Source organism: Sinocyclocheilus anshuiensis, unplaced genomic scaffold (genome assembly GCF_001515605.1).
Source record: "Sinocyclocheilus anshuiensis isolate Anshui unplaced genomic scaffold, SAMN03320099.WGS_v1.1 scaffold160, whole genome shotgun sequence".
In the NCBI taxonomy this organism is placed as follows: domain Eukaryota; kingdom Metazoa; phylum Chordata; class Actinopteri; order Cypriniformes; family Cyprinidae; genus Sinocyclocheilus; species Sinocyclocheilus anshuiensis.
In genome coordinates this window covers 1,006,438-1,031,827 of record NW_015554119.1, presented here as the reverse complement: position 1 = coordinate 1,031,827, position 25,390 = coordinate 1,006,438, and the positions used below count along the sequence as shown (strand labels likewise).

The following is a 25,390-nucleotide window of genomic DNA, read 5'->3' as shown; positions in this document are numbered from 1 at the left end:
AAAAAAAAAAAAAAAAAAAAAATATATATATATATATATATATATATATAATTTTTTGTTTGTTTTTTACAGTGTACAATATCACGGTGCACAATCACTCTAAAAAAAACACTTTATGGAAGTACGGATCACCAATATCCAGAGCCTGAAATTGAGCTCAAATCTCTTAGATGCAGGGAAACTGAGTGTCGACCCTTTTGTTTGGACGTGGCATGGGGCAGAGGGACATTTAAAGCAGGAGAAGGAGGGGTGGGGCATGGGAGTCCAGCAGTTGCCATGGCAACAGCCTTGGTTATGTAACATCTTATGTTGGTGTGTAAACAAAGAAGTGAGTGCAGTGATGAGAGACTAGGCTTCCCCCTCCCTCAACCACTTAATACCATTACAGCACATCACATCATATCCACATTACATAAAGCTGCTCTGCAGAGCCCGTCGGATAGTTAAACACTTGACTACAGATTGTGTTATCAGGGCTGATTGACCATTTAAAAACAGAATTTTAAAAATAGGCCGCATATGAAAACTGACATGGTTGCAGTGCTGATAGCAGAATGATAAATGATAGTCAGGTTCAGATATAATTGATCCTGATTTGATGGGGAAAAGCATTTTCAGAGAACCCACTTTTGCTTAAGGTTTCCCTGCAACTGTTTCTTGCTATTTTTTTTAAATATATTTTTGGCAGTTTAAGAAGGAAAGAATGTGAGAAAGCAAGGCAAAAGAAAAATGTGAGAATGATTGATCGAAAAAAAATGTGAAGGAATAAAAAGAGTGACATAAGTTTAAAAGAATGAGTGAAACAGAAAAGTTTAAAAGGAAGGTTTCAAAAGGAAGATTTAAAAGAAAGTATGACAAGATCAAAAGAAAAGATGCAAAAGAAAGTGAAAAAGAGTGAAATGAACAAAATAAAGTGAAAGTGAGATTAGTTTAAAAAAAGTTTAAAAACAAAGAAGACATGTTAGGGTTCAATGTTCTGGTATTTGGGAGATTAGTAGTAGTAGCATCATTATTTACTTTTTCTATTATTAATTAGTTTAATTCTTCAGCAAGTTTTCTTCCATTTAAGTTACAAAAGGCATGCCTTGGTTACAAAAAGGCAGTACAATGAGGTCTTGCATGCATAAATGTTTCAGTGAATTGGAAATTGAAATTATATGTAAAAACACCTTGTAGTAAATAGATGTTTCAACAAATATGAAAGGATATACAGCAGTGTTACAAAATGTAGCACTGCTGGCCTCACATGCTAACAGCTAATTTGTTTATCTTGAAATAGCCTGTAATTAGAGATAGTGAATGTAAAGGAGGTCCAAAGCTGACATACTATATATAATATGTTCAGTGAGTATTTGAAGGCTTCAACGGCGTGTAAGATCACACTGATTTCTATCTGTGCTGGATGAAGTGCTAGCTAGAGTATGCAAATAGCTTATTATTTTTGATGTGGCACGGCTGAAACACGATTGCTCCCAAAGGACGTCTGTACAGACTCCAGAATGCACTTAGGATCAGACTGCATGTCACGAAAGCAGCAGCGCACACGTCCCTCGCATCCCTCAAGGGATGATGCAACACGCCTCATTCATTGTTGACAAACTCTAGCTAGAATTACATGCAATTACAGATATCCATATGTTGATGTGACAGGAGGTTGTGTATTACAGTGATTTTACCATCATTAATGTGACACGCAGCACTTTAGTGGGTTTTTATGAAATGGCAACAGCAACAATGTTTAAAATAACCATTATAAACTATAGTATATAGTTCCGGTCCTTGATTATGATTGGCTGAGCCACGTTCGAAGCTGTTGTAAATTACTCTACAAACATACACCTTTGTTTACGTTTGTCTGTTGCAACCACAACTGATTCTGAGGAACTACATTGTTTGGTGGAAGAATACTGTTTTTATTAATATCATTACACTTTATTTGCTCTGTTTTATTTTGTGAAACCTTACTACGTATATGGAATAACCGTTTTATAAAAGCAATAAGCCCCGTGAAGCCGTGGTTTACAGTGAATTTATAACAGCTAAGGGGGTTAGCCTAACAATGCCCCTTAGCTGTTATAAATTCACTGTAAACCACAGCTTCTTGGGGCGTATTGCTTTATTTTATAATACATTTTATTAAATAGATTTTCTGAAAACCAACAAGAACAAAGCTGGTAAAACAGTGACTTAAAGGGAGATTCCACCCAAAATAATAACAATAATAATAATCTGTCATATTTTACTTTCTTCTGAAACCTTTATGACTTTCTTTCTTCTGTGGAACACAAAAGAAGATATTTTGAAGAAAATTGGTAACCAAATGGTTTTGGGTCCCATTGACTTCCACAGTATGGACAAAAAATATAATGGAAGTCAATGGGAATCGAAACGATTTACCACGATTCTTCAAAGTATATATATTTTTGGGTTTAACCAAACAGTTTCAGTTCTGATTCACTTCTATTATATGGACAAAAATAGTATAGAAATCAATGGGAACCAATTGGTTAACAAAGATTCTTCAAAATATCTTCTTTTGTCTTCCAAGAAAGGAGGTCATACAGGTTTGATATGAGGATAAGTAAATGATGACAGAATTTTCCATTTTAGATGATCCCTTTAATAGCTAGTTGGGTATTGGTTAATAGTTTTGCATGGCCTATAGGTTACATTAACTAAAAATTAAAGTTTATTAAGAGGCAGAGCAAGTCATTGCATTGCATTTTGATGAACACTTTTTCTAGAATAATGTGCACTGGTGAATCATTCACAATAAAACCAGGAGTGTGTATTAAAACTCAAATAAAAACAAGACTAAAATAACAAATTCTAGCCAGCTTATCTAACTAATAATTTAACAAAAGTTTGTAACCATGTTAAACATTTTCAAGTAAACTTTGAAAGAAACAGCAGAGGCATAAAATGCAGGATGCCATTTTGTAATTGGTGCTGGTTGAAAGCGAGTGAGTCACCGTGTCAGAATATGGAGAGTGTGCGGGTGGCTGACTGTCACAGAGGCATCTCTGAATGGAACATCATCACCCCCTCAAACTCAGACGGGTGTTCTGCACAGGGACCTCAAGAGTACATGTGATATGACGTGCTCCTGCTCTGCGACAACAGCTCGTAGGAGGTTTGTTCTATGCACCAGCAAAAATTGTGCAGTTGGGTCCAAAAGTCTTAGAAACTCATTTTTCTGATTGAATTTATTTTTTAATACAAATAATATTACTGGCATGACAATTTAAGTGAAATATTGAATTAAAAAAATATATGATTTTCAAATTGTTTGAGCATTTGACAGCAACGCTGGAGCTGACATGAATAAAAAAACTCCTAACACTTTGAATTTTCTTGTTTTTCAGTATAAATATCTAAACTTTTCTGAGCCAAGATAACATGAGAATCAAAATGACTTAAGATATTAAGTCTTGTGTTCTGAAAAATATATCAAAATTAAGTGATTGTGCTTAAAACAAGTCAAAATATTTGCCAGTGGGGTAAGAAAAAAAATGTCTCTTTGAATTATTTTCTCTTTCTTGTTTTAAGCTTAAACTCGCTTAATTGTAATAATTTTCTCTGAAAACAAGACTTAATATCATATGTTGCTTTAGTCTTGATTTAAGAATGTTTAGATATTTGTACTGGAGAACAAGAAAAATATTAAAAAAAAAAAAAAGATATATATATATATATATTTTTATTTTTATATACACACATACATACATACATTATAATGCATTAAGAATCGCCTTTTAATTTATCATAAATACAGGCTTCATAGAAAGTGTTAGCAAAAGTTTTAGCATTTGAAAATTAACTAGAGGACGCACCACTGAACTCTGACGGACTCTCCCACTCCCCCCTCCCAAATACACACACACAGTCACTTTAATCAGTCTAAATAAGCTCTTTTTGCACTACAAATCATTATATCTGCACTGTTGTTTACTTCACTGGTTTGCACTCTAGCTGCCGTGTGCTGCTTTATATATATATTTTTTTTATATATATATATATATTTTTATTTTTATTTTTATTTTTTTTTTTTGTTGCAGTATACAATAAGGTTCTGTTTGTTAATATTAGTTAACTACATTAGCAATAAATAACTGACAATTAAAATATTTTTAACAACTAAAACACTTCAATGGACCCGAGTTAACATGAACTAACATTAGTAAAGATTAATAAGTACTTTAACAAATGTTCTGCTCATTGTTAGTTAATGTTAGTTGTTGCATTAACAGACATTAACTAATTGTAAAGTGATACAACAAAACTTGATGATCAAGATCTTCAGTATGATTTAAGATTTACCCAAAGAACATCTTGTGCTTAAATGGAAGCTGGAAAACCTGGAGTCACTTGATGAGTGCTACAAATTTGATCAGTGACCTAGATGCATTTACATTTTGCAAAATCCTAAAACTTTCTGTTTATCCCCAGGTTTAGATGAAAAAAATGCCCTGATTTTCAGTGTGCCAATGATCCTACTGTATGTGTGTGCTTGTTTGGGCATTTAAATATAGAACATAGAGAGAGAGGCAGAGAGGGCGAGAACACATATCTAGCGTGATGCTGTTCGCCCCCTATTCTTCGTCACCAGCACACGTATGTATGCGTCCCTGTGGGCTTGCTGCTGGAGGAAGGATAGAATGGATAGTCACCTCTTTCACCTTCATTAAAAAGCTATTTATATTCTCAGGGCTGAAATACTCTGACCTTTCTCATTAAGCGATGTGTCATTTGTGAACACAAACACCCATGGACATATTGTGAGACGCTTTGGATGTGTGTTAAAAATAGCCGAGCAGCATTATTTGTGCTATCTTGTGATGTCTCAGGGTGGCTTAGTACAGTTTTTCTGCAGACATGTGGTGTCCTGTGGTTCTGCACACACATCTGACTCTTGAGGTCAGCATTCAGTGAATCGCCTCCTGCAACATGAAGCAATTGTTTACATATTCAAAGAAAATAATGATCACTTACTGCGAGAACTTACAGCAAAACACCCATCAATAAATCAGCTTTAGTTTTTAAGCACCATTACTGTGATAAAGGCTGGTTTTAATTAGATTCTTATTGGTATTTGAATGTGTTGTGTTTTGGAAAGATATTGATTAGTTGGTTTGCCATGGGCTGTGATTGTCACTCGCTCTGAACAGTGGTCAACAATGTCGACCAGATGGCTATGACAGACTGAACTGCAAATATAGATGACTAAGCAAACATTTCTTCTTGCATCTGAAATACAATTTTTTCTTTGAAATATGATTCTTATGTTTAGATATCACCAATGTAGGCCATCATGCATTTTCTGTAAAGCTGCTCTGAAACGATCTGTATTGTGAAAAGAGCTATATATAAAGCTGACATGCATGTGCTGGATGATGAAGAATAGAAGGCAAACAGCATCACACTAGATATATATGTGTTCTCCTCCTCTCTGCCTCTCTGTTTTCTAAATTGAAATGCCCAAACAAGCACACACATACAGTAGGATCATTGCACACTGAAAATCTGGGAATCAAGACCTGGGAATTAACACTATTTTATAATAGTGCACTATTTTTAGGTCAGTAATCAAATTACTAGCACTAATCATGTGACCCCAGATTTATATATGCTGTACATGCATATCTTATTTAATGATTTTAGTGTAATATATTTTCTCACATATATACTCAGGATGTAAATGAGAAAATATTACACAAATATAATTAAATCAAAATGTTTGTTGAAATGTTTTTTTTTTAAACAAACCAACATAAATATAAAATAGCATTTGTAGTTTTATAAGATGTTTCCTTTTATCGCATTGAATATCCTGAATTGCAATTGGTTGTATTAACGGTAGTGCTGGGTAGATTACCTACAAATTGTAGTCTTTTACTGTTTACATGATGAATATTGCGGTTAGTAACGTAATCTAGGTTACCAATTTTAGGCCTATATAATGTATTCTGACTACGTTTTAGATTTATTTTAGAATACTTATTACCTTGTTTTAAACGTACCATAAAATGTACCACATTAATATAAAAAGTAGAAAGAAAATATGTTTCATTCTTTGATATCAACATCATGAAATGCATTAAACATTACTCCAGGGTTTTCCAAAACGCGTTTTATTCTCTTACACTGATTGTCTGTTCAGACCAGACGGACAAAATAAAGTTGATTTTCCCCTCCTTCCTCGGTACCTTCGTATAGGCTACTGCAACAAAACGCAACGAACTATTAAAGGAATCATTGAAAACCTAAGGGCGGATACCTCCAGTTTTATTGATTTTAAATGCACAAAAATCCAAAAACTTAACACTGGTTGTAACATAAGTGCACATTTATTATTAGAAACATCAGTACTAAAACGAGCATACTCAGTGCTTTCAGTTTTGTATGACTGTCAGACATTACAGTAGAAGCGTTTACATTTCCGATATGATTTTGCATATAATTACACCGCAATCACACACTGAGCTGCATTCTCCATTGTTTGCCTGGATCTGTAGGGAAAGCCCAGCGCTGGTTGAGGGGCACAACGTGACCAGCAAACAAGGAACCTCCGGGAACACCGTCAGTCCTGAACTATGCGCACATGGGGCCTATCTGAGGGGTCCGCGAGAAGCGACGCTTTACAAATGACTCTTAAAATGCGCTTTTGCAAGAGTCGCTCGGTAAAAGCGCATTCATTTCTCATCAGTACTATGTTTATGAGGAAAGTTTACAATATTAGTCTCTCGGATGCTGCTTAACACGGTTTATTCATGTGCTCCACCGGCCGTCAGGACACTCCCTGAGCGCGTTTGCTTCGCTTCGGAGGCGGAGACGGGACCCCCGTTGACGTCAGTGGGCCTGTCGATTTCCTGCAATAGAAAGTGAGAGAAGATAGAGCGAGAGAGAGGAAAAAACAGACCTATGACCGTTGAAACCCTTGACAACAGTTCAGGCTGCACCTGTAAGTACTGAAAGTTAAGAAATTCACGCGACTTAACAAGCGTTTGGACGCATGGTCCAGTGCGTAACGAACGCATACGGTGCGTAAACGCATCTCCAGGAGCTGTTGTTTAGGAACACAATGTTTCCAAAAAGATTGTATGGGTTGTTTAAACTTGTGAGCATGTTTGTGTGAGTTTTACGCTGATTTTGCCTGGTGTCGGTCGGTCTGTACCGAGCCGGCCCGTGTTTTGTATCTCGCCGAGAGCACACGTCTCCAGAATCCTAATACGCGGGGTGTAAATGTTTATCAAGCCCGCAACGCTGCTGGAGAGTGTCTCCGAAGCACCGAACGCAACGGCAGGTAAGCGCCAAAACACCTCCCCTTGGCCATGGGATGCAAATGAACGCGTTTCGGATGCGCTTTGCACGTTTTCGGCTGGTTTAAAAGGCATTTTGTTGTCGAATTAGGGAAGTGTTCTTGTTCATGTCCTGTTGCAGAGGGGTTTTCCCCGGCTCCGCCCTCTTCATGTGTTTCTTAAAGGCAGTAATGCGCCATTCATCCTGTGCGCACCTGGATTTGGCACTGAACTGTGCCTTGTAAACGTAGTGGCATTTATTAAAAAAGGTGGTGGATTTGTGTCAGGCTTGGACACATGGTGACTCATCGCATGCGGGTCTTATAGGCTGTGAGCATGTCAGTTTGTCACTGGCACGGTCTGCCTTACAGGAGCAACCCCTGTTTAGTGCCGTCTTTTTTGCCATTGCATCCATGCCAAGTAGATATGTGTCTCATGTGCAGCAGTTTCTGTTGCCTCTGTTAAACTGTTTTCTGGGTGTTTCCTAATAGCCTGATTGACAGATTCTTTTAACATTTTGCATTTATGCATTTGGCAGATGCATGGCTTGGCTAGGTATGAATTTTATTAGTATGTGCATTCCTAGGGAATCAAACCCCTGACCTTTCTCAAATTCTGCTGTAACATTGCAACATTCCAATTCTGGACTAACACAATATTCAAATATTGTTGCTAGACCAGGTACATAATTTCTGAAATAACACAGTATTCAAATTCTGCAGTGACATTGCAACATTCCATTTCTGAAATGGAATAGTATTCAAATTCTGCTGTAACATTGTAATATTCAAATTTTGAAATGAAGTATTTAAATTCTCGAGTAACATTGTAACATTCCGATTCTGAAATTATGTAATATTCAAATTCTGTAGTAAAATTGTAACATTCCAATTCTGAAATGAAGTAGTATTTAAATTCTCGAGTAACATTGTAACATCCCAATTCTGAAATGATATCATATTCAAATTCTGCAGTAAAATTGTAACATTTCAATTCTGAAATGGCATCATATTCAAATTCTGCAGTAATACTGTAACATTTCTATTCTGAAATGTCATATTAAAATTCTGCAGTAATATTGTAACATTCCAATTTTGAAATGATGAAATATTTAATTTCTCCAGTGAAATTGTAACATTCCAATTCTGAAATGATGTAATATTAAAATTCTGCAGTAACATTCCATGTCTTAAATGATGCAGTAATCAGATTCTGCAGTAACATTGCAACATTCCAATTGTGGAGTAACACAATATTCAAATATTGTTGCTAGACCAGTTACATCAATTCTGAAATAACACCGTATTGAAATTCTGCACTAATATTGTAACATTCCAATTCTGCAATAATATATTCAAATTCTGCAGTGACATTGTAACATTCCAATTTTGAAATGAAGTATTTAAATTCTCGAGTAACATTGTAACATTCCGATTCTGAAATTATGTAATATTCAAATTCTGTAGTAACATGTCATGTCTTAAATGATGCAGTAATCTAATTCTGCAGCAACACTGCAACATTCCAATTCTGAAATGACATATTCAAATTCTGCAGTAAATTGTAACATTTCAATTCTGAAATTACATCATTTAAATTCTGCCGTATCATTGTAACATTTCAATTCTGAAATAACACAATATTCAAATTCTGCAGTAACACTGTAACATTTCAATTATGAAATAACACAATATTCAAATTCTTTAGTTGCACTGTAACTTTTCAATTCTGAAATGTCATATTCAAATTCTGCAGTAACATTGTAACATTCCAATTCTGAAATAACACAATATTCATCAACATAGTCATGCAGGGGGATTTTTTTTTAACACACACCGATTGTCCTAGGACAGTATTTCTCAATCCTGGTCTCTCTAATCAAACGCACCTAATTGTTAAAGGCTCCATGTTCTGATATGGATGCGTCAGATAATCCAAAATGTGCAGTGGCGGGGGGCTTCCTGGACCAGGAGTGCGAAACACTATTCTAGAAGTGTGTGTGAAACCTGGTGCATGCGCTGTGTGTGTGAGTGTGTGTGTATGCTCGAATCCTCAGGGAGGTGATGTCATTGCCGTAGAGCTGCACATGGAGGGAAATCATACACACTCGTAGTAAGCATCATGTAATGTGGTGAGACGGAACATTCGCGTGGAATCTGGCACATGCCAGACGGGATTCATGCGGCAATGCATGTACAAGGCATGTCAGATGTTTGCTTCATGCTGCAATGGAGGAATAAATAGAAACAAAAACCTCCTAAACATTGAAACAAAGAGCATCTTGTGTAGAACGTGGGGTGTATTTGCATCTGTTCCTGCAGAGCTGAGAAATGCATTTTGCCATTTTGAGAGCTGCAGTTTTAAAATATTTTGAAGTCTGGTGATATTCATCATAAACAACCTGTCAACATTATTGTGATAGGATATATACCAACCAGGCTGATTAATTGGCTATTTATCTGCATTTATACAGTCTACAGTCTATAAATGTATGTATTCTTTTTAAATCCCAATTCATTCGAAATGTGTGTTTTAACGTTTAGGAGGATTCGTTTTCTATTGAAATATATTAAAAAATCTTTTAGATAGGCCTACTATATATCATTGTAGCTAATATTTAGCAAATTAATTTATTTTTCATAGTTATTTCAAACATTTTGTGGGCCCTTTTTTATTGTGCTGTATGGCTAAATGTGTTCAATGGCTGTAGATTGTCTTGAGAATATTTAAAATATGTCTAATGAAATTATTCTGAAATTTTGCTTGTGATGGAGACCCGAATAGCACTTTTAAAATTCCCCGCAGGGTTTGCAGCACGGCAGAGATGACAGTGTCATTTCTCTGTGTTTGATGTCAGATAAACGCAGGTGTGTGTAGAAGTGCAGTTAGTCAATTCATCGATGGCAACAGACCATTAAGATCAGGAATCTGATTACTGTTTAGACTTCTGTATCTGTGTCAGCCCACCTAAGACATCAGTTCTTACTGACAACACTAGTGATTTTTGTCACAGTAGCTGGAGCTAGAGAAAGAGGAAGCCACGCTTGTGTTGTTTCCAGCAGCAAGAGTATGTTTGTGGCCTATTTTGCTTTTGCTTCAGTTTATTTGTTTCTCATCTGTCCCAGATGTGCAGAGGGTGTCTTTCCTGTGTGGAATAGGAAATTGTCTTTCCTCCCTGTGATTGGCCGCATTCCATCCAGCATCTTTCCGTACAATGTGTCACTGAGCCAGCGGGAAAACCCTGAAAATGCCACGTACAAAGCAAAACAACCCTAAAAACCTGAAAGGTAAGTGCTGTCTTCCGTTGGACCAGAATTCTGTTTGCTTAGGGTGTTTATGTTGGTTCATGCTTTATCCTTTCACAGGTGTCAGGAGGTCTCATTGTGGTTAAAATGTCTTCGAAGTTTCTAAAAATGTTCATAGATAGGAAATATTTGGCTAGTTAATAGAAAAGTGTAGGTTTTCCAGTCAAACTAGAACATTTGTTTATGTGGCTTGGGCTATTTTTGCATATTTTGGTTCTGTGTGAAATTACTCATATTTATTTACCACAAATTAGTTAGTCATTAAGAGATTTGTGTGAGTGGAAACTTTATAGTTTCAGTTCTACATGTCTTTCAAAAAGTGTTTCTAATAATCCTATTTTGACGACTCTGCGAAGTCAATTGACTAGCACAGTTTTCTTTTTCTGTGTTGATGTATTTCCTGTTGAAACAGGAAGTAATTTCTGGCAGGTGGCGTTTGAGGGAGGGAAGTTCTTTTTCTATAAAGTGTTTTTGTGGATCAATATTTATTGACATTTTCCGAAAGCATTTTCTGCTTACTGTGACTTATAGTCAATGTTTAAGAGTACACTAGCATGTAGACGGCATCTGTTTAATTACAGCAAGCAGTATTTTATGTTAGAATTTTGAATTATGTTAGAATTATGAATAGAATTAAGTTAGTATCTCTGTATTTTAATGCATGTCATTTTTTATAGAAATAAAAATATACTCGCTCTAGCAGAGTGTGTAGCAACCCAGATTTTGGAGTGTTTGGATAGTTATTGCTTTGAGCTTTAAAATTAATAATTTAGTTTGATTACAGAACAGCATCCACTAGAGACGGCTATGTCTTTTCCCAATATTAGTATTATTAAGTGAAGAGAGTGGGGAAAACACACACACACAACCATTTTTGAGTCTTATTTTTGCTTTTATAATAAAGACCACAGATATGACCATGATGATTCTTTCTTGATTAAAAGCAAGTTTGTTGAAGTTTATGAAGGTGTCATTACATATTAACATTAAAGCTCTAGATTATATTAGTAACACTTTGGTCTTGAAAAAATGATTGATCTCTTTAACATCCTAAGTTACAAGTAGATTTTAAATGGTGCACAGGTTCATACACACAATGACAACCATCAGGGTAACACACATGAAACTAATGCAATAAACATGAACTAAATAACAGAAAATATAACACAAAACACCCTCATGTAATTACTGATTAAAAAAAAGATAAAAATTGTTTATATTAAATACAATCGTTTGGGATGTGTCACATGGAAACTTCTTGGAATGTACTTTTACTGTCTTTAACCAGAAATTATTCAGTAATTCATAGTTTTTACTTGTAAAAAACATTCATTTGATACTATTTTACAGAAAATGACATATAGTGCATGCTTTATGGTAAGTGGAATAATATAAACAATTTCCCCACAGAAATTGCTAGTAAAGTTAAAAAATAATTACAAAGTAACACATTGATTTAAATATGAAAGTGTGATGTAGAAAACCTGAAATAGCATTTTCTTGTAAAATAGACTCCAATAATCTTTGTTCTATTTGAAAAATAATTGTTTACAGTGAGTGCAGTTAACTAATTAACAAGTTTTTACTTTCACATTTTTTTTCTGTAAAAATTACAAACATTTTTTTTTACAGTGTGTTAATAACAAGGCACCAAGCAGTTTTGGAGACAATCAAATACTGAATTATTAACTTTAATCTTCTCCAGAACAAATACGTTTTAGTTACGTATTTCTCAAAGCCAAGGTTGCTTTAAATGTTTCTGTGACAGCGGCAAGGAAATGCAAAAAGCTTGTCAGTACACGCTGAAATTGCGCTTCCATGCATGACGTTTCTGTGGAATCCCAGACATTTACTTTTTAACAAGAAAGTCCCCACCTCAAAGTCCAGCCACAATTCATGCCATTTCATGTTCAAAAGCTCCTTGTCGTTTATGATACTGAAACTCAATATTTTGTATAGAATCAAAGTGTAATTAGAACTAGAGCTTTAATGTTGAAATGCAATAAAAGTTACATTCAAAAATATAGTTTATTTTTGGACTTATTCTTGCATAGTGTGTCATTGGGCTGTGCGAATGAAAATGGCTATACAGCAATGTTTTGAATGAACAAAGTATGAAAGAGAAAGAAAAATACCAGAACAAGGAACTAGAGGATTCCCTCCTTTGTGTTGGGCTGCTGTGTTATTGGTGTCATGGATACAGAGGTGACCTCTGTCTGTCAGCAGAACACACCCATTCTAAAGCATGTCAAAATCGAGTCAGACGGTCAAAGCATAAAAGCATAAAGCTTTCATTGTTCTTTGAGGCTGCCGTGTTTCCAGGCTGTGTTTAATGTTAGGTAGCTTGTTGAAATCATTGCTAGGCGCAGACTCAGCCAACATGTCAGTTTGTGTTTTGTTTCATGCGTGTGCATCTCGTGACTTCAGAGCAGAGCAGGAATGCTTCAGTGACGCAGTTTGTGGGTAAACCGGCAGGAAGTAAGGAACCTCTTCCCCCCATTGGACTCAGTATGTTTACTTTTCTGAAACAGCTGGTCTCCAAGCACACAGGCACTTGTGCTGCTGCTCACATTACGTCGTTGTCGATCCTTATGTCACCTGTTTTTCTTTTTACAAAATTATAAACCATTGAGGTATACAGTGTTGGGGCCAAAGATATGATACAAATAGCTCACAATCATCTGTCACATATTTTTATGCTGCTTTCTTTTGCTTTTTAACAGTATTTTAACCTTTCTAGCTAAAGGAATAGGCCTAGTTAATTTGTTTAATCACCCTCAAGTTGTTCCAAACCCATATGACTTTCTGCCTGCAGTGAAACAAAACTTCACAAAGGTCTCTTTTATCATTAGTATTAGTGATTTATTTCCTCACAAAGGGCTACCTTACTGCAGAATACTTGAAATATACCATACAAGTCATTTAGACTGCTTTATTGAGTTTTTTTTTTTTGCATTTTGTTTGAAGCTTATCAGGTGTAGTCACTATAAACTGTTGTTCTGTAGTGAAAAACTATGTGACGATTCTTCAAAAATTCCCTTTTGTGTTTCGTGGGAAAAAAAATCGAATTAATGTGCGGGTTTGTATTGGCATGAGGTTGAATAAATAATCAGTTTTCATTTCTGGGTGAATGATTGCTTTAAAAAGTTAATTTATAAAGGTTAAAAGCAGCCTTTTTTTGGTCAGAGATCTTGAAAAATCCGTACAGTAGTGAGTTTTCCGCTAGTAAACGTACCGTGAAAAGCGCACAAGGGGGTTGAAAGGCTGGAAAAAGCATTTCTGGTGGAAAGTCTTGAAGTCATGAAATTCCATAGTCAGTTTATTGTTAATTTAGCTGTTAAGGGTTTTTTTTCTGAGTGTATGACTTTGTATACATATACAGTTTAAAATTTTGGGGTCATAAGTACTGTTAAAACCGAAATAATGTGAAATGTTATTGCAATTTAAAATAAATGTTTTCTATTTGAATATATTTTAAAATGTAATTTATTCCTGTGATGCAAGCTGAATTTTCAGCATCATTACTCCAGTCTTCAGTGTCACATGATCCTTCACTAATCGTTTTTTTTTACTGTTTTCCTATTATTAATAATGCTGAAAACATGATATTTTTGTAGAAACTGCTACATTCTCTGTTTTTTCAGAATTCTTTGAATAGAAAGTTATAAATAGCATTTATTTGAAATACAAATCTGCTGAATATTATACATTTACTGTCCTTATATATATTTGTATGTGTGCAAATCATTTTGTTAGGATTGCCTAGGAAAAAACAAAACAAAACTGTGGTTACCAAAACAATGTAAATTAGTCCCGTCCTGGTGTCTACTTCCTTTAAACATGTTATGCTTTTCTGCAGAATACATTAGTTGTTTATTTGCATGTCTAAAGACCGTAAGGTACGCTCTTTAGAAATGTGGGAGTAAGTTGAATGTTGGCCCATGTTGCCTTTAACCATCCCCATAACATTTTAGAATGGTGTTGTTGGCACAGTAACCGTAGGTGGGGAAATTGCAGCATGCCAATGCTGAAAGTTTCTCCTGTGGGCCTTCCTTTACTTCCCATTTCTAAAGCACCCATTAAAGCACGTTCTCTGTCTGAGACATTGAATCAACCTGCTCTTGGTCTAACACATTTCACCCACGCACAGGTGGTGCGGCTCGCAGACTGTTGCAGATTGTGTTGGTGGTAGATGACCACAGAACGTTGAAATGGAAAAGCCCTTTTCTGAGCACACGCTCAGCAATCACTCAGCCACTGCTGTCGTAATCTGGAACGTCCCTTTGAAGCTGCAGGGGTAAATGTTTCACCCAGAATGCGCGTTTTGACTGCGTGACCCGGCGAACCTGTTAATAATCGACTCCCGGGTTTGTTTGCTGACCTCTGGAGAGTCCAGGCGTGCGTGGGCTGTGTAACCCTGACCAGCGCAGATAATCTCAGGTGTCACGTGCATTGGGCTTCTCACGGCCGTGATGGATGGGTCCATAGATTCAGAGTTGTCACTTTAAATTGTTTTTGTGGCAGATGCCACTGTTTCTGTCTCAATTCAGTCTGACTTCTCCGTTGGCGCAGGATGAGATTAACCTCCTTTAGGAATAACGCGGAGGAGAGAGACACGCATAGTAGTGCTGTCGAGTGTTTCTCATGGTTTATGAGGTGGGGGAGTTTGATTCGATGTCCTCCTGCATGGCTGCGCCAAGTTTGACGTCAAAAACAAACTCTGTGTAGGAGTCTATATAGACGTGTCGTGCAGTATACAGTTTTAGGTTTTGCATTTCAGGTGGGCTCAAGCTAAAAAAAGCTTTTTTCCTCCTAGATCCACCTATACAGGCTGCTTTTGTTGACACATTTAAACACCCTCTTTACATATGAAATGATTAACAGCAATTTGCTACACTCGTGTAATGGTTTGCTATCAGGTTCATTGTAATTGTCTAGTTGGCAGAATGAAATTGTGGTAGTAATTTATTATTTATTATTGTATAGTAATTTATTATGTATTTTTAATTATTTGTTCTAGGATCAAATTTGCAAATAAAGTAGCATGGTTCCCATTCTGTTCAAAAGAATAAAATAGTTTGCAGAAAATTGGCACAAAATCAAAACAAAATAGTTGTTGTCATTACGGGATTTAAGATACAATGTAATGATATTGGTCTGATCTGATTAAATTTTCTTCTCTGAGAAAATTGTTCAGCCACATGACTTGTTGAGGCAAAGTCACATGACTTTTTTTAACACTCATATAAGAATTTATTTGGTAAATGGGATTTCATGGTAGTTTCTGCATGTCTTCTTACCAAATTAAAAATGTATTCATGTGAAGTTACCGGATAAGTTATGTTCATTTTGGAAATTTTAATACAAATTTTATGCAATATCTCAAACTTTTCAATTTTAAAAAAAAATTGTTTCTTCATGTTTTTGAAAGAAGTCTCTTATGCTCACCAAGGCTGCAGTTAACCTATTTGATCAAAATACAGTAAAACAGTAATATTGTAAAAAAAAATTTTTTTTGAAATAACTGCATTCTGTTTAAAAATCTTTTAAGATGTAATTTATTCCTGTGTTGCAAAGCTGAAATTTCAGCAGCCATTACTCCAGTCTTGAGTGTCCTTCAGATCCTTCAGATATCATTCTAATATGATGATTTCCTAAAGAAGCATTTCTTATTATTATCACTGTTGAATTATTATTATTATTATCAGTAGTTGTTGCTTGATATTTTTTTGTAAGCCATTTGTTTTCCAGGATTCTTTGACGAATAGAAAGTTCAAAAGATCAGCATTTATTTGAAACATAAATAATTTGTAACATTATAAATGTCATTACTGTCTAACTTTTCATTAATCTCTGATCAATTCAGTGCAAATGTTCACTTAAAAAAATCTTACTGACCCCAAGATTTGCAGTTTCAGACTTGGGAGGAAATTTTGAGTTCTAAAAGTTACAGTGTGTTTTCATAGTACATTTTGTTTCAAAAGATCAAAAAAACATAAATTCTCATATGACCTATGGTCATGTGACCTGTTGAATGAGCCTCAGTATGATGAATATTTATCGTGTAATTCACATCAGTTGTACATTTCGGTTTAGATGAGGAGATGAAGTGATTGAGAGGCAGTCTGAATGCCGAGCGTTGTTTTTCTCATGCGTTACCCGAGGGCGCACATTTGTTTCAGTGCTGTAGCGGTCTGACACTTCTGTCTCCCCCTAAGCATCAGAGGTCAAGAGGTCAGGCTTGGGGTTAAGAAGGGGTCTTGAGCTCAAAGTAGGGCCTTAATTCTAGTCTGTCTAATCCCAGAGACAGACCCTATGAATATCCCGGAGTTGTTTCTGTCTAAAGTTAAATGGTTCTTGCATCTCTGTTCTTTTTATAGCATTTCAAACGTAAAGCTGCAGTGGCAGCTGATGTAAAATCTGCATAGTTAGGCTGTCCTTTCACAGTAATATTTATATCAGTCAGATATTTCATGAGAGCAGAGTACAGGTCGTGTTTTTGAAGGCCTGATCTCAATGAAAGAAAGTGAATATTTGTGAGCAAGATGTGATATTGAAATCAAAGCAGTGCATTCCTATAGATGTGTTCAAACCATAGACTGTATAAAAACATGGACGTAGTGTCCGTGACGTATTGTAAGTAAACACAATAGTTGTGAGTATTATGCATTAACATTTTTATTTTAATGATTTTTATTACTGTACTACATTCATTTTAGGGTGAAATATGAACTTATGAACAAAACTATTACATGAAAGATTCATATTAATTGACCTAGTTTTGTGAAGATGTAGATGAAATTAAGTTCAGACCCTGATGATGTAGATGAACTCTCATCTCAATAGAGACACTGTGATGGAGTTTTGGTGTGGCTTCAGATGGCTTGATTTTTACCTGTTGTGTCATGCTTATGAGGGCAAACCAGTATTTCCGCTCTTTACTGTACAGTTTGAGCAAGTGAAACCCATGCTGTTTTCTCGCTCTCTTTCTCGCGCTCTGTGTTCCCTGCGGCTGGGATCACCCTCCGTTTTAGCAACAGTAACTAAAACAGATGCGCAGCAACAGGTTTGGCCATGTCTGTTTGGCTCCCTGCAAACCTTACAGAGAAATTAAAGAGTGTGTGAGCGAACAAAAACTGAATGTGAGAGACTGTTTTTCATAGTGACATATGGAACAATTGTGCATGTGTATGTTATCAAAACCAATTTTTCTCTGGTCAGCAAAGATTTTTAAAACCGCTTCAGAACATGTACGTATGAGGGGAAAAGACATAATTCTGCTTTTTATTCCTTTAAGGAATAAGTCTTTTCCCCCCATCCATGGAAACACTGACTCTTTCCAGTAATTAAGCAATAAATTTAACAGCTTAGCTGTTAAAAAAAGTATATTTTTTACTGCCCGAAAAGAAACTGGGTCCAGCACGTTTTGGTTTGCAGTCATACAGCATGTTTATTTGTTTGCCCATCATGGGCTTTTCCTGGCATCAGTGGAGAAATGCAGACCATCACTTTAGGCTCATTGATCAGAAACTTTGCTGGAGTTACATTTGTCTACACTTGTAAATTTTGTTTCCCCCCAATTTAATCAATGAGATGTTGCACACTTGCTGTGCAAAACCTTTTTTTTTTAATTATAAGAATCTCAATTGCACATTAAAAGTACATATTTCACAGGTGACGGTGAAAATCATACATTGGCATAGTATTTTTTAACATACTATGGGTCTCATTCGTGAATAATGAACAGGAATTTGTGCAAATAGTTTGTATTAGTGCATTATGTGAATTGTTACATTAAAAATTTGTAATACATTCATCCTGATTCCTGCCTACTACTTATGGTGGATAGTGGCATTTCATGTAACAATTTACACTACTGTTCAAAAGTTTGGGGTCAGTAAGATTTTTTTTATTTTTTATTTTTTTAATCTCTTATGCTCACCAAGGCTGTATTTGTTTGGTCAAAAATACAGGTTACTGCTCAAGAAACATTTCTTAGTATTATCAATGTTGAAAACAGTTGTGCTGCTTAATATTGTTCTGAAAACAAATCCATTTTCCCAGGATTCTTTGATGAAGAGAAAGTAGACCAGCAATTATTTGAAATAGAAATCTTTTGTAATATTTTAAAAACATTGTAACTGTTCATAAAAAGAATGGTTGATGATTTTACAATTTACACATAAAATCATTGTGCACTATGATTTGTACTGCACTAATTCTGATTCTCACTTTGGGGGACATTGTGTTAATCGGGATGCTGTCTTTCTGCTGTGTGATGTTTGTTTGATTATATAAAAAGTATTTTAAATCCACGACAACATAAATGATTGACTGACAAACTGTTTCAAATCTGTTACAAAAGCAAGGTGTCATGTTTCAGTTTGTGGTTGCTTTTGTGTAACAAGCGAAATCTGTTGCCAAGGTCATGTCTAAATGTATTTAACACCGTTCTTTGAATTGTTCCTGTTATAGAAGAAACCCTTAGAAAAATTTGCCATGTTAACAGTAGTTTTTGCTAAAAGGTACAACAAAAAAAGGCTGCAGTAACTTGATATCAGCCTCCATTGTCTTCGCTTTTGCCTTTTAGTAGCAACAGTAACTGTAGTATCAGTGTTTTAGTGGAAACTATGGTTACCATGGTAAAAATAAATGACCCTAACTCTTAAGTGTTTCTCCTCTTCTGTGAGGCTTTTAGATGTCCTGCAAACCCTCAAATTGTTTCCTCTCATAGGGTTTACAATACAGCCGGAGTAAAATTGCAGCTCAGTGCTTCCCTCTTACTGCACACAAGGTCTTTTTTGGCTATTGTTCGTGCTTGCATTTTTTTTTTCGTGCGTTCCACCCCCTTACCGTGCCTGAACACCATTCAGACTTTCATTCTGAATGTCTGTCAAGCTCTGACTGTGTATTGGACTAAAGTGACTAATGCTGGACCGACGCCACCCACCTGCAATAAGCTGAAGAGGTTGTGCGAGTGTGTGTTCTCACACTTCAGGCCTGCGTGTTGCCTTATTTTCCCCTCAGAGTTGATTGCCAGAGGTATTTCTGTGTGAGCGCTGCATGTCGGTTTAATGTTTAGAAGAGATTGTGTATTTACATGCACATTTACAGGGGATACGCCCACATACGCCTGTATATAGGAGTTTAGGCCTTGAGGTGTTGTGGTCAAAACAGCTTTGTGTAATATTTTTGGCAGATTAAAATGGCGTAGAAAAAGTGTGTTTTTGTCTCTCTCTCTGTTTTCACGCAGTCCATGCACCACATACTCAGTGTCTGTCAGCACGCTGTAATGCTCTTTTTGTGTCTCTGTTTAAACGCATTGCAGTTCAAACACTACGTCACACTAGTGGACAGAATATTCCAGTGTGTTTTGTTTCTTGCGGTTACAACAACCGCTGCTTGTGAATGAAAAAACGGCAAACTTGTTACATTTTACAATGTAGCTTTCAAGTTTGAAGAACGGCACAGATTAATTAAATCCCACAAGTAAATCCCAGAAATGTATCCCAGATCCAGTGAACATTCTTGCTGGTCTTAAATGTGTAACCCTGCAGCGTTGGTTCTTTCTAGGCTGAACAGCATTTTTATGTGTGTTTGATTCTTGAGGGCTTCTGTTAAGTCATAAAATTGCATTTGTGACCCATTCTGCTTCCATAATATGGTTTTATTTCTGAGTGAAACGGTGTTAAACAAGAAAAAAACGAGGGCAGAATTAATTAGATCATGTTGCAGCTGTGGTTGCCAGTACTTTACCATAAAAAAAATATGGTAGCAACATTTTAGTGTCCTGCAAATGAAGTCAAAACACCATCATGGTAACAGACATGACACTAAAGTTATGCAATACACATTAATTAAACAACATAAGATGTAACAAATGTACACAATTGATACCAACTAACAAGAAACATAATTATTTAAAGTACCATTGAATATAATGTCTTATGCAGAGAATTGTAGGATTGCTGTTTTACCGTTTGTTTTACTTCCAAAGTCTGTACATTTAAGAGTATTTTACTGTAAAATTAATTAAAATGTCATGTTTTTCACAGTATATAGTAAACTTGCCCTTTAACTAATTAACAGGCTTTTACACTAGCACTTTTACCGTAGTTTAGAGTTAAAATTACATATTTTACTGTCAACTTTTTGTGCTTAAGTTTAAACTTATTTTATTTATTTTGCCAAGACAACATTTCTCATTTCCGTTTGAGTTTCTATTTAATATTTATGTATTACATATTTATAATAATTGTTTTATTTTCCCATTACATAATTTTTATATTTTATTCTAATTTCAGCTTTCATTTAATGAAAATGAAGTTCATCCTCTAGAGCATCTCTAGTATCCCAATGGTAACGCATCTTTTTCAAATCTATTGTTATTAGCTTTTATTGTCAAAACCTTTATTACATTAATGTTAAATGGCATTAAATTACTAGGTTTACTGTTTTAGAAAGGCTGCATTACCTATACAGTAAGCCTAAAACAACGAGTAAACATGAATCCGTTGTTTGCATTTCATAGGCAACATCAGCCAAACGGAAAGTCATTTTTCAAGTTGATAAAATATTACAAAGACAAACTTTTTGAGTATCATGCATTGATGGATTGTGCACAATAAATCCAGGAGTAAGCAAATAGGGACAATTTTGATTTCATCTTGACTTTAAAGCAAAGACGTCATCTAAAGTGGCTTTGTGTGAAAGCAGAATTGCTCTAAAGATATCAAACCCTGACTGCAGACCACCGGAAACCCTTATAAGGATGTTGTTGTGTGGGGTTTGTCTGTGTGTGTGTGTGTGTGTGTGTGCACGCGAGACGACACTGGCAAAGCCTAACGGTTTACACAAGCGAAGCTTGATCTGGCTGTTGCTAGGGCAACAGGAGCAGCACAGTCTGTGTGTGCAGGTGCCGTTCCTGCATCTGACTGCGGGAGGAAGCAGGGAGTGAAAGAGAGCTTTTTTAAAAAATTTTTTAAGGAAGGAGGATTGACTGGGTGAACGATGGATTATCTGTGGGAGAGACCCCAATGGGAATGGGAGGATGGCGATAGAGGAGAAGAAAGGATTGAGAGAGAAAGAAGTGTAGTTTGATAGAGAGGCAGCCCTGAACGGGAGCCCAAGGACCCAGCAGGAGTCCGGTAACCTGAGTGACTTTCATACAGAGAGGAAAAGAAGGGAAAAAAAGATGTAATACAGAGAAAAGGATGTAGTAATAGAATAAATTCAGCCATAGCAACTAATAAATGGATGCTATCAAGCTCCAAAAGTGATTTAAAAAAGCACCATGAAAGACTTGTATGCTATATTTTGGGTTCATTCGATAGCTAATACTGTACAATAGTGTTTTTGGGAGATGTTTATGTTGTGGGTGAACTATTCCTTTAAGGATTTGTGTGTACTTGGATCTCACAGCCAGAAAAATGTGCTGCCTGTGCTGTGTTCTCTCTTGTGTGTGTTTTCAGAGGCGCACAAAAGCAGATTTCTCCAGAACAATGCCAGATTCACCCGGTCCGGAATCACCCGGAAATTCCTCCACTTCTGATGGGGAATCCAACCGCTTTCCTCTTCCATTCACACATCTCACACGTGTGTGTGTGTGTGTGTCTGTCTGTGTGTGTATGTACATGTACGTATATGTATATATATGTCATGTGACAATACTGAAGAAATTAAACTTTGCTACAATGTAAAGTAGTGAGTGTACAGCGTGTGTAGTGTATATATACACATACACACACACACACACACACACACACACACAAATATATATAACATAATTCGTTTTATATGTGGATAAAATCTCTAAGATGGTCAGGAACAGTTTCAGAGATTACCTTCTGTTGCTGTCACACCCCTTCTCTTGCCCTTTGACCTCATGTTGCAGTCTGTCCCTTAAAGGAAATGCTTGTGTGCATGTACAAGTGTAAGTGTGTAAAATATGACTGTTCCCCTTTAAAACTGATTCACACCCTGAGTGGAAGAGAGCCAGAGTGAGTTTTGACCCTCGCCTCAATCTGTCCACCAGCAGGACACCTCCTCTCTCTCTCTCTCTCTCTCTCTCTCTCTCTCTTTCTCTCTCTCTCTCTGTCTTCAGCCTTGGTTTTGTCCTTGTCCTTTAAAGCCGAGCGAGTTTTCTGTTATTTTCAGCTCAGATTGTCTTAGAAAAGTGATATAATACCACATACAAATAACTGATTTAGAAACATCCAGCTCTCTCCACCTATTATATTATATTAAAGTGTGACTTTTAATAGGGCTGCATGATTATGACAAAAATCATAATTGTCGATTATTCCCTTGAAACTGTAATTGCAGTTATTAATTAAGATTATCAAAATTTACATTGAATGATGTTTATACCATTGCTTGAAGCAACCGCATGCCATATTTTTAGATGAAAATAAACAAGCTGAAAACACTCTAACTGAAAAACTTTTATTGCTTTTCTATAGTTTTATGCCTCAAATGTGAACTATACATTGGATTGGTTTATTCTTTAAATGAAAAAAGTCAAATATGCCTGGTATTATAATGTTATACTGAAACTAAAATTAAAACAATGGAAAACCCCTTAAGATAATTTGTGGAAAGAAAGAAACACATCTTAAGCACACAGAATAACATAAGTGGACTTTGAACTATTAATTGCCACTTTGAACGATTATGTAATTGTGGCATCCGTAATTGTAATCATGATTAGAAATTCAATTAATTGTGCAGCCCTAACTTTTAATGAAAATCATATAACACTAAATACACTAATTATACTATTTAATAAACACGGTTTCCATCCTGCTACTTCAAAATGTCACATTTTATTCAGTGTGCTCCTTGCCATTCTTTTGTAAAGAAATATTTGATTACTTATGATACATGAATATTTATTAATTTTTTACCTTTGAGGAGATTCTCAAATGGAGGTTTTGCAATTTACATGGCAAGCTAGTAAATGATAGTGTACATTTTCATTCACACTTGTCTTGTACAAATGCTTGCATCGTAGTTTTTTGCTGTTGGTAGTTTTGCTGGTTGGAAAAACCTATCACTTGCAGCACGTTAACACCTGATTTCAGGTCATTTTAGATTCACCTGATGGTTTAGGCAGGAGAAATCACAGAACAATTAGAGTTAGAGCTCTGAAAGGCAAACTACTATACGAATGAGCACTGAATGAATAATTGCATTCGTGAAGTGCTTTTCAGAGAAGTGAAGTGCTTTACATGTAAATGAGATTCAGCACATTATTATGAAAGTGAAGCACCTTGTGGATGATGTGAGGCTGCCAGCCAGATCTTGTCCAATCAAACGGCGTCAGCAGAGACGATGGATGTCGGTCCATAGATCTTGCATTTGAAGTATCGTTCAGATCAGCGGCGCTGTGGGGAAACTGATGCTGTTCACTGCAGGGTCAGGAGTTTATGGGTGTGATGTTACCATTGATAGTGTAGGCAGATGTACACTGTATACTGCATGTCCACAATACATTTGAACATGAAACTGCATTTACAGTGCATTTAGCATTTGAGTGAATCTGAATGTTCAGAGGGAAAAACGTAAGGTGGGGCTTCATTTAGTACTTTGGAAATAGATTAGATAATGAAAAGTGGGTGCTAATGTAACTGGTTAATATTATTTTATTATTTTTTCCCCGCCCACCCAGCTACAGTTATATATCTTCAAAAAAGAAAAATTAAAATTAATTAATTAAAATAAATAAATACATAAATGTAAATTTTTTTTTTTTGTAATTTTGTTATGCTCGTGTCATTTCTTTTAGATCTTTTAAATATTACTATTATGATTTATTTATTTTTATCTCCATTTTAGGTTCAGTTTATTTCCAGTTATTAATTCTAGTGTTCAACTTTTTTCAGTTAACTCTAACATTTCTCATTTTTGTTTAGTTTAAGTTTTTCGTCTATTATTTAAGTTAAAATTCAAGTCAAATTTATTTGTGTAGCACTTTTCACAAAACACTTTGTTTCAAAGCAGCTTTGAAGAAAATCATGATGTTAATGTTTATAAAATCTTAATGTCTTCATACCTTATAGTCACATTTAGCAATTTGTTATTTTATTTCAGCTTAATTTCAATTAAAAAAAAAATTATTAGTTAAAATAATAATAACAACTCTGGGTGAGACTTGACTTGATTGTATCTATTGAAATGATTTATTATCCAGAAACTGTGTTGTTCAAGGTGTAGGAACTTGGATATTCCTTTTAACCCAGAAAAGAGAGAAAACTCTATTGAAAGTTTGAAGATGAGTTTGTGATGACATCATAATTATATTTCTGTTTTATTATGATGAAACAGGAGTGAACTAAATAATTTGAGAGGCATGGATGTTTTAAATCGAAGAGGTAGTGAAATATAATAATGCTCAGTATTGATTTCTGCAGAGAAATGACCGTCAGGGCGTGCTTTGGAATAACTCGCACTCACAGAAGGAGCCGAGATTGATTGCTGAATGAGTGCTAAAGAGGCACATGAAAATGTGAACGAACAAACTAGATGAATGGGGAGAGATTACGAGCAGGAAAGGGTTAAACCATTCTGCCGTGAACATATGGACAGAGTGAGCTGGGATGAATGGATGAATGAAAAAAAAACGAAAGGCAGATGAAGGAAATGATTGGCAGAGAGGGATGAATGGGGAAGAGGTGAATTGATGTGAAGCAGGAGATGTGGTTGCTGTTCATGCGTGTTCTCATTTGCCCTCTGGCAGAGCTCATCCTGTTGCGTAACGGGGGACATTCCTTCAGCAGTTGTTGCCAT

General features: G+C 35.8%; 1 protein-coding gene across 2 annotated transcripts in view; it reads left to right on the top strand.

Moving 5' to 3' along the window:
- Window positions 1-6,868: 6,868 nt before the first annotated feature.
- Window positions 6,869-25,390, top strand: part of LOC107669983 (zinc finger protein 40-like) — a 59,292-nt gene continuing 40,770 nt past the window's right edge. The window contains exons 1-2 of one of the 2 annotated variants that reach the window (XM_016462421.1): window positions 6,869-6,961; window positions 10,424-10,585. In XM_016462421.1, the coding sequence (XP_016317907.1) occupies window positions 10,546-10,585 (40 nt within the window). In that variant the 5' untranslated portion in view covers window positions 6,869-6,961; window positions 10,424-10,545. Of the gene's footprint in view, window positions 6,962-6,995; window positions 7,304-10,423; window positions 10,586-25,390 lie in introns of those variants that run through there. The other variant, XM_016462422.1, reaches the window with a different exon arrangement.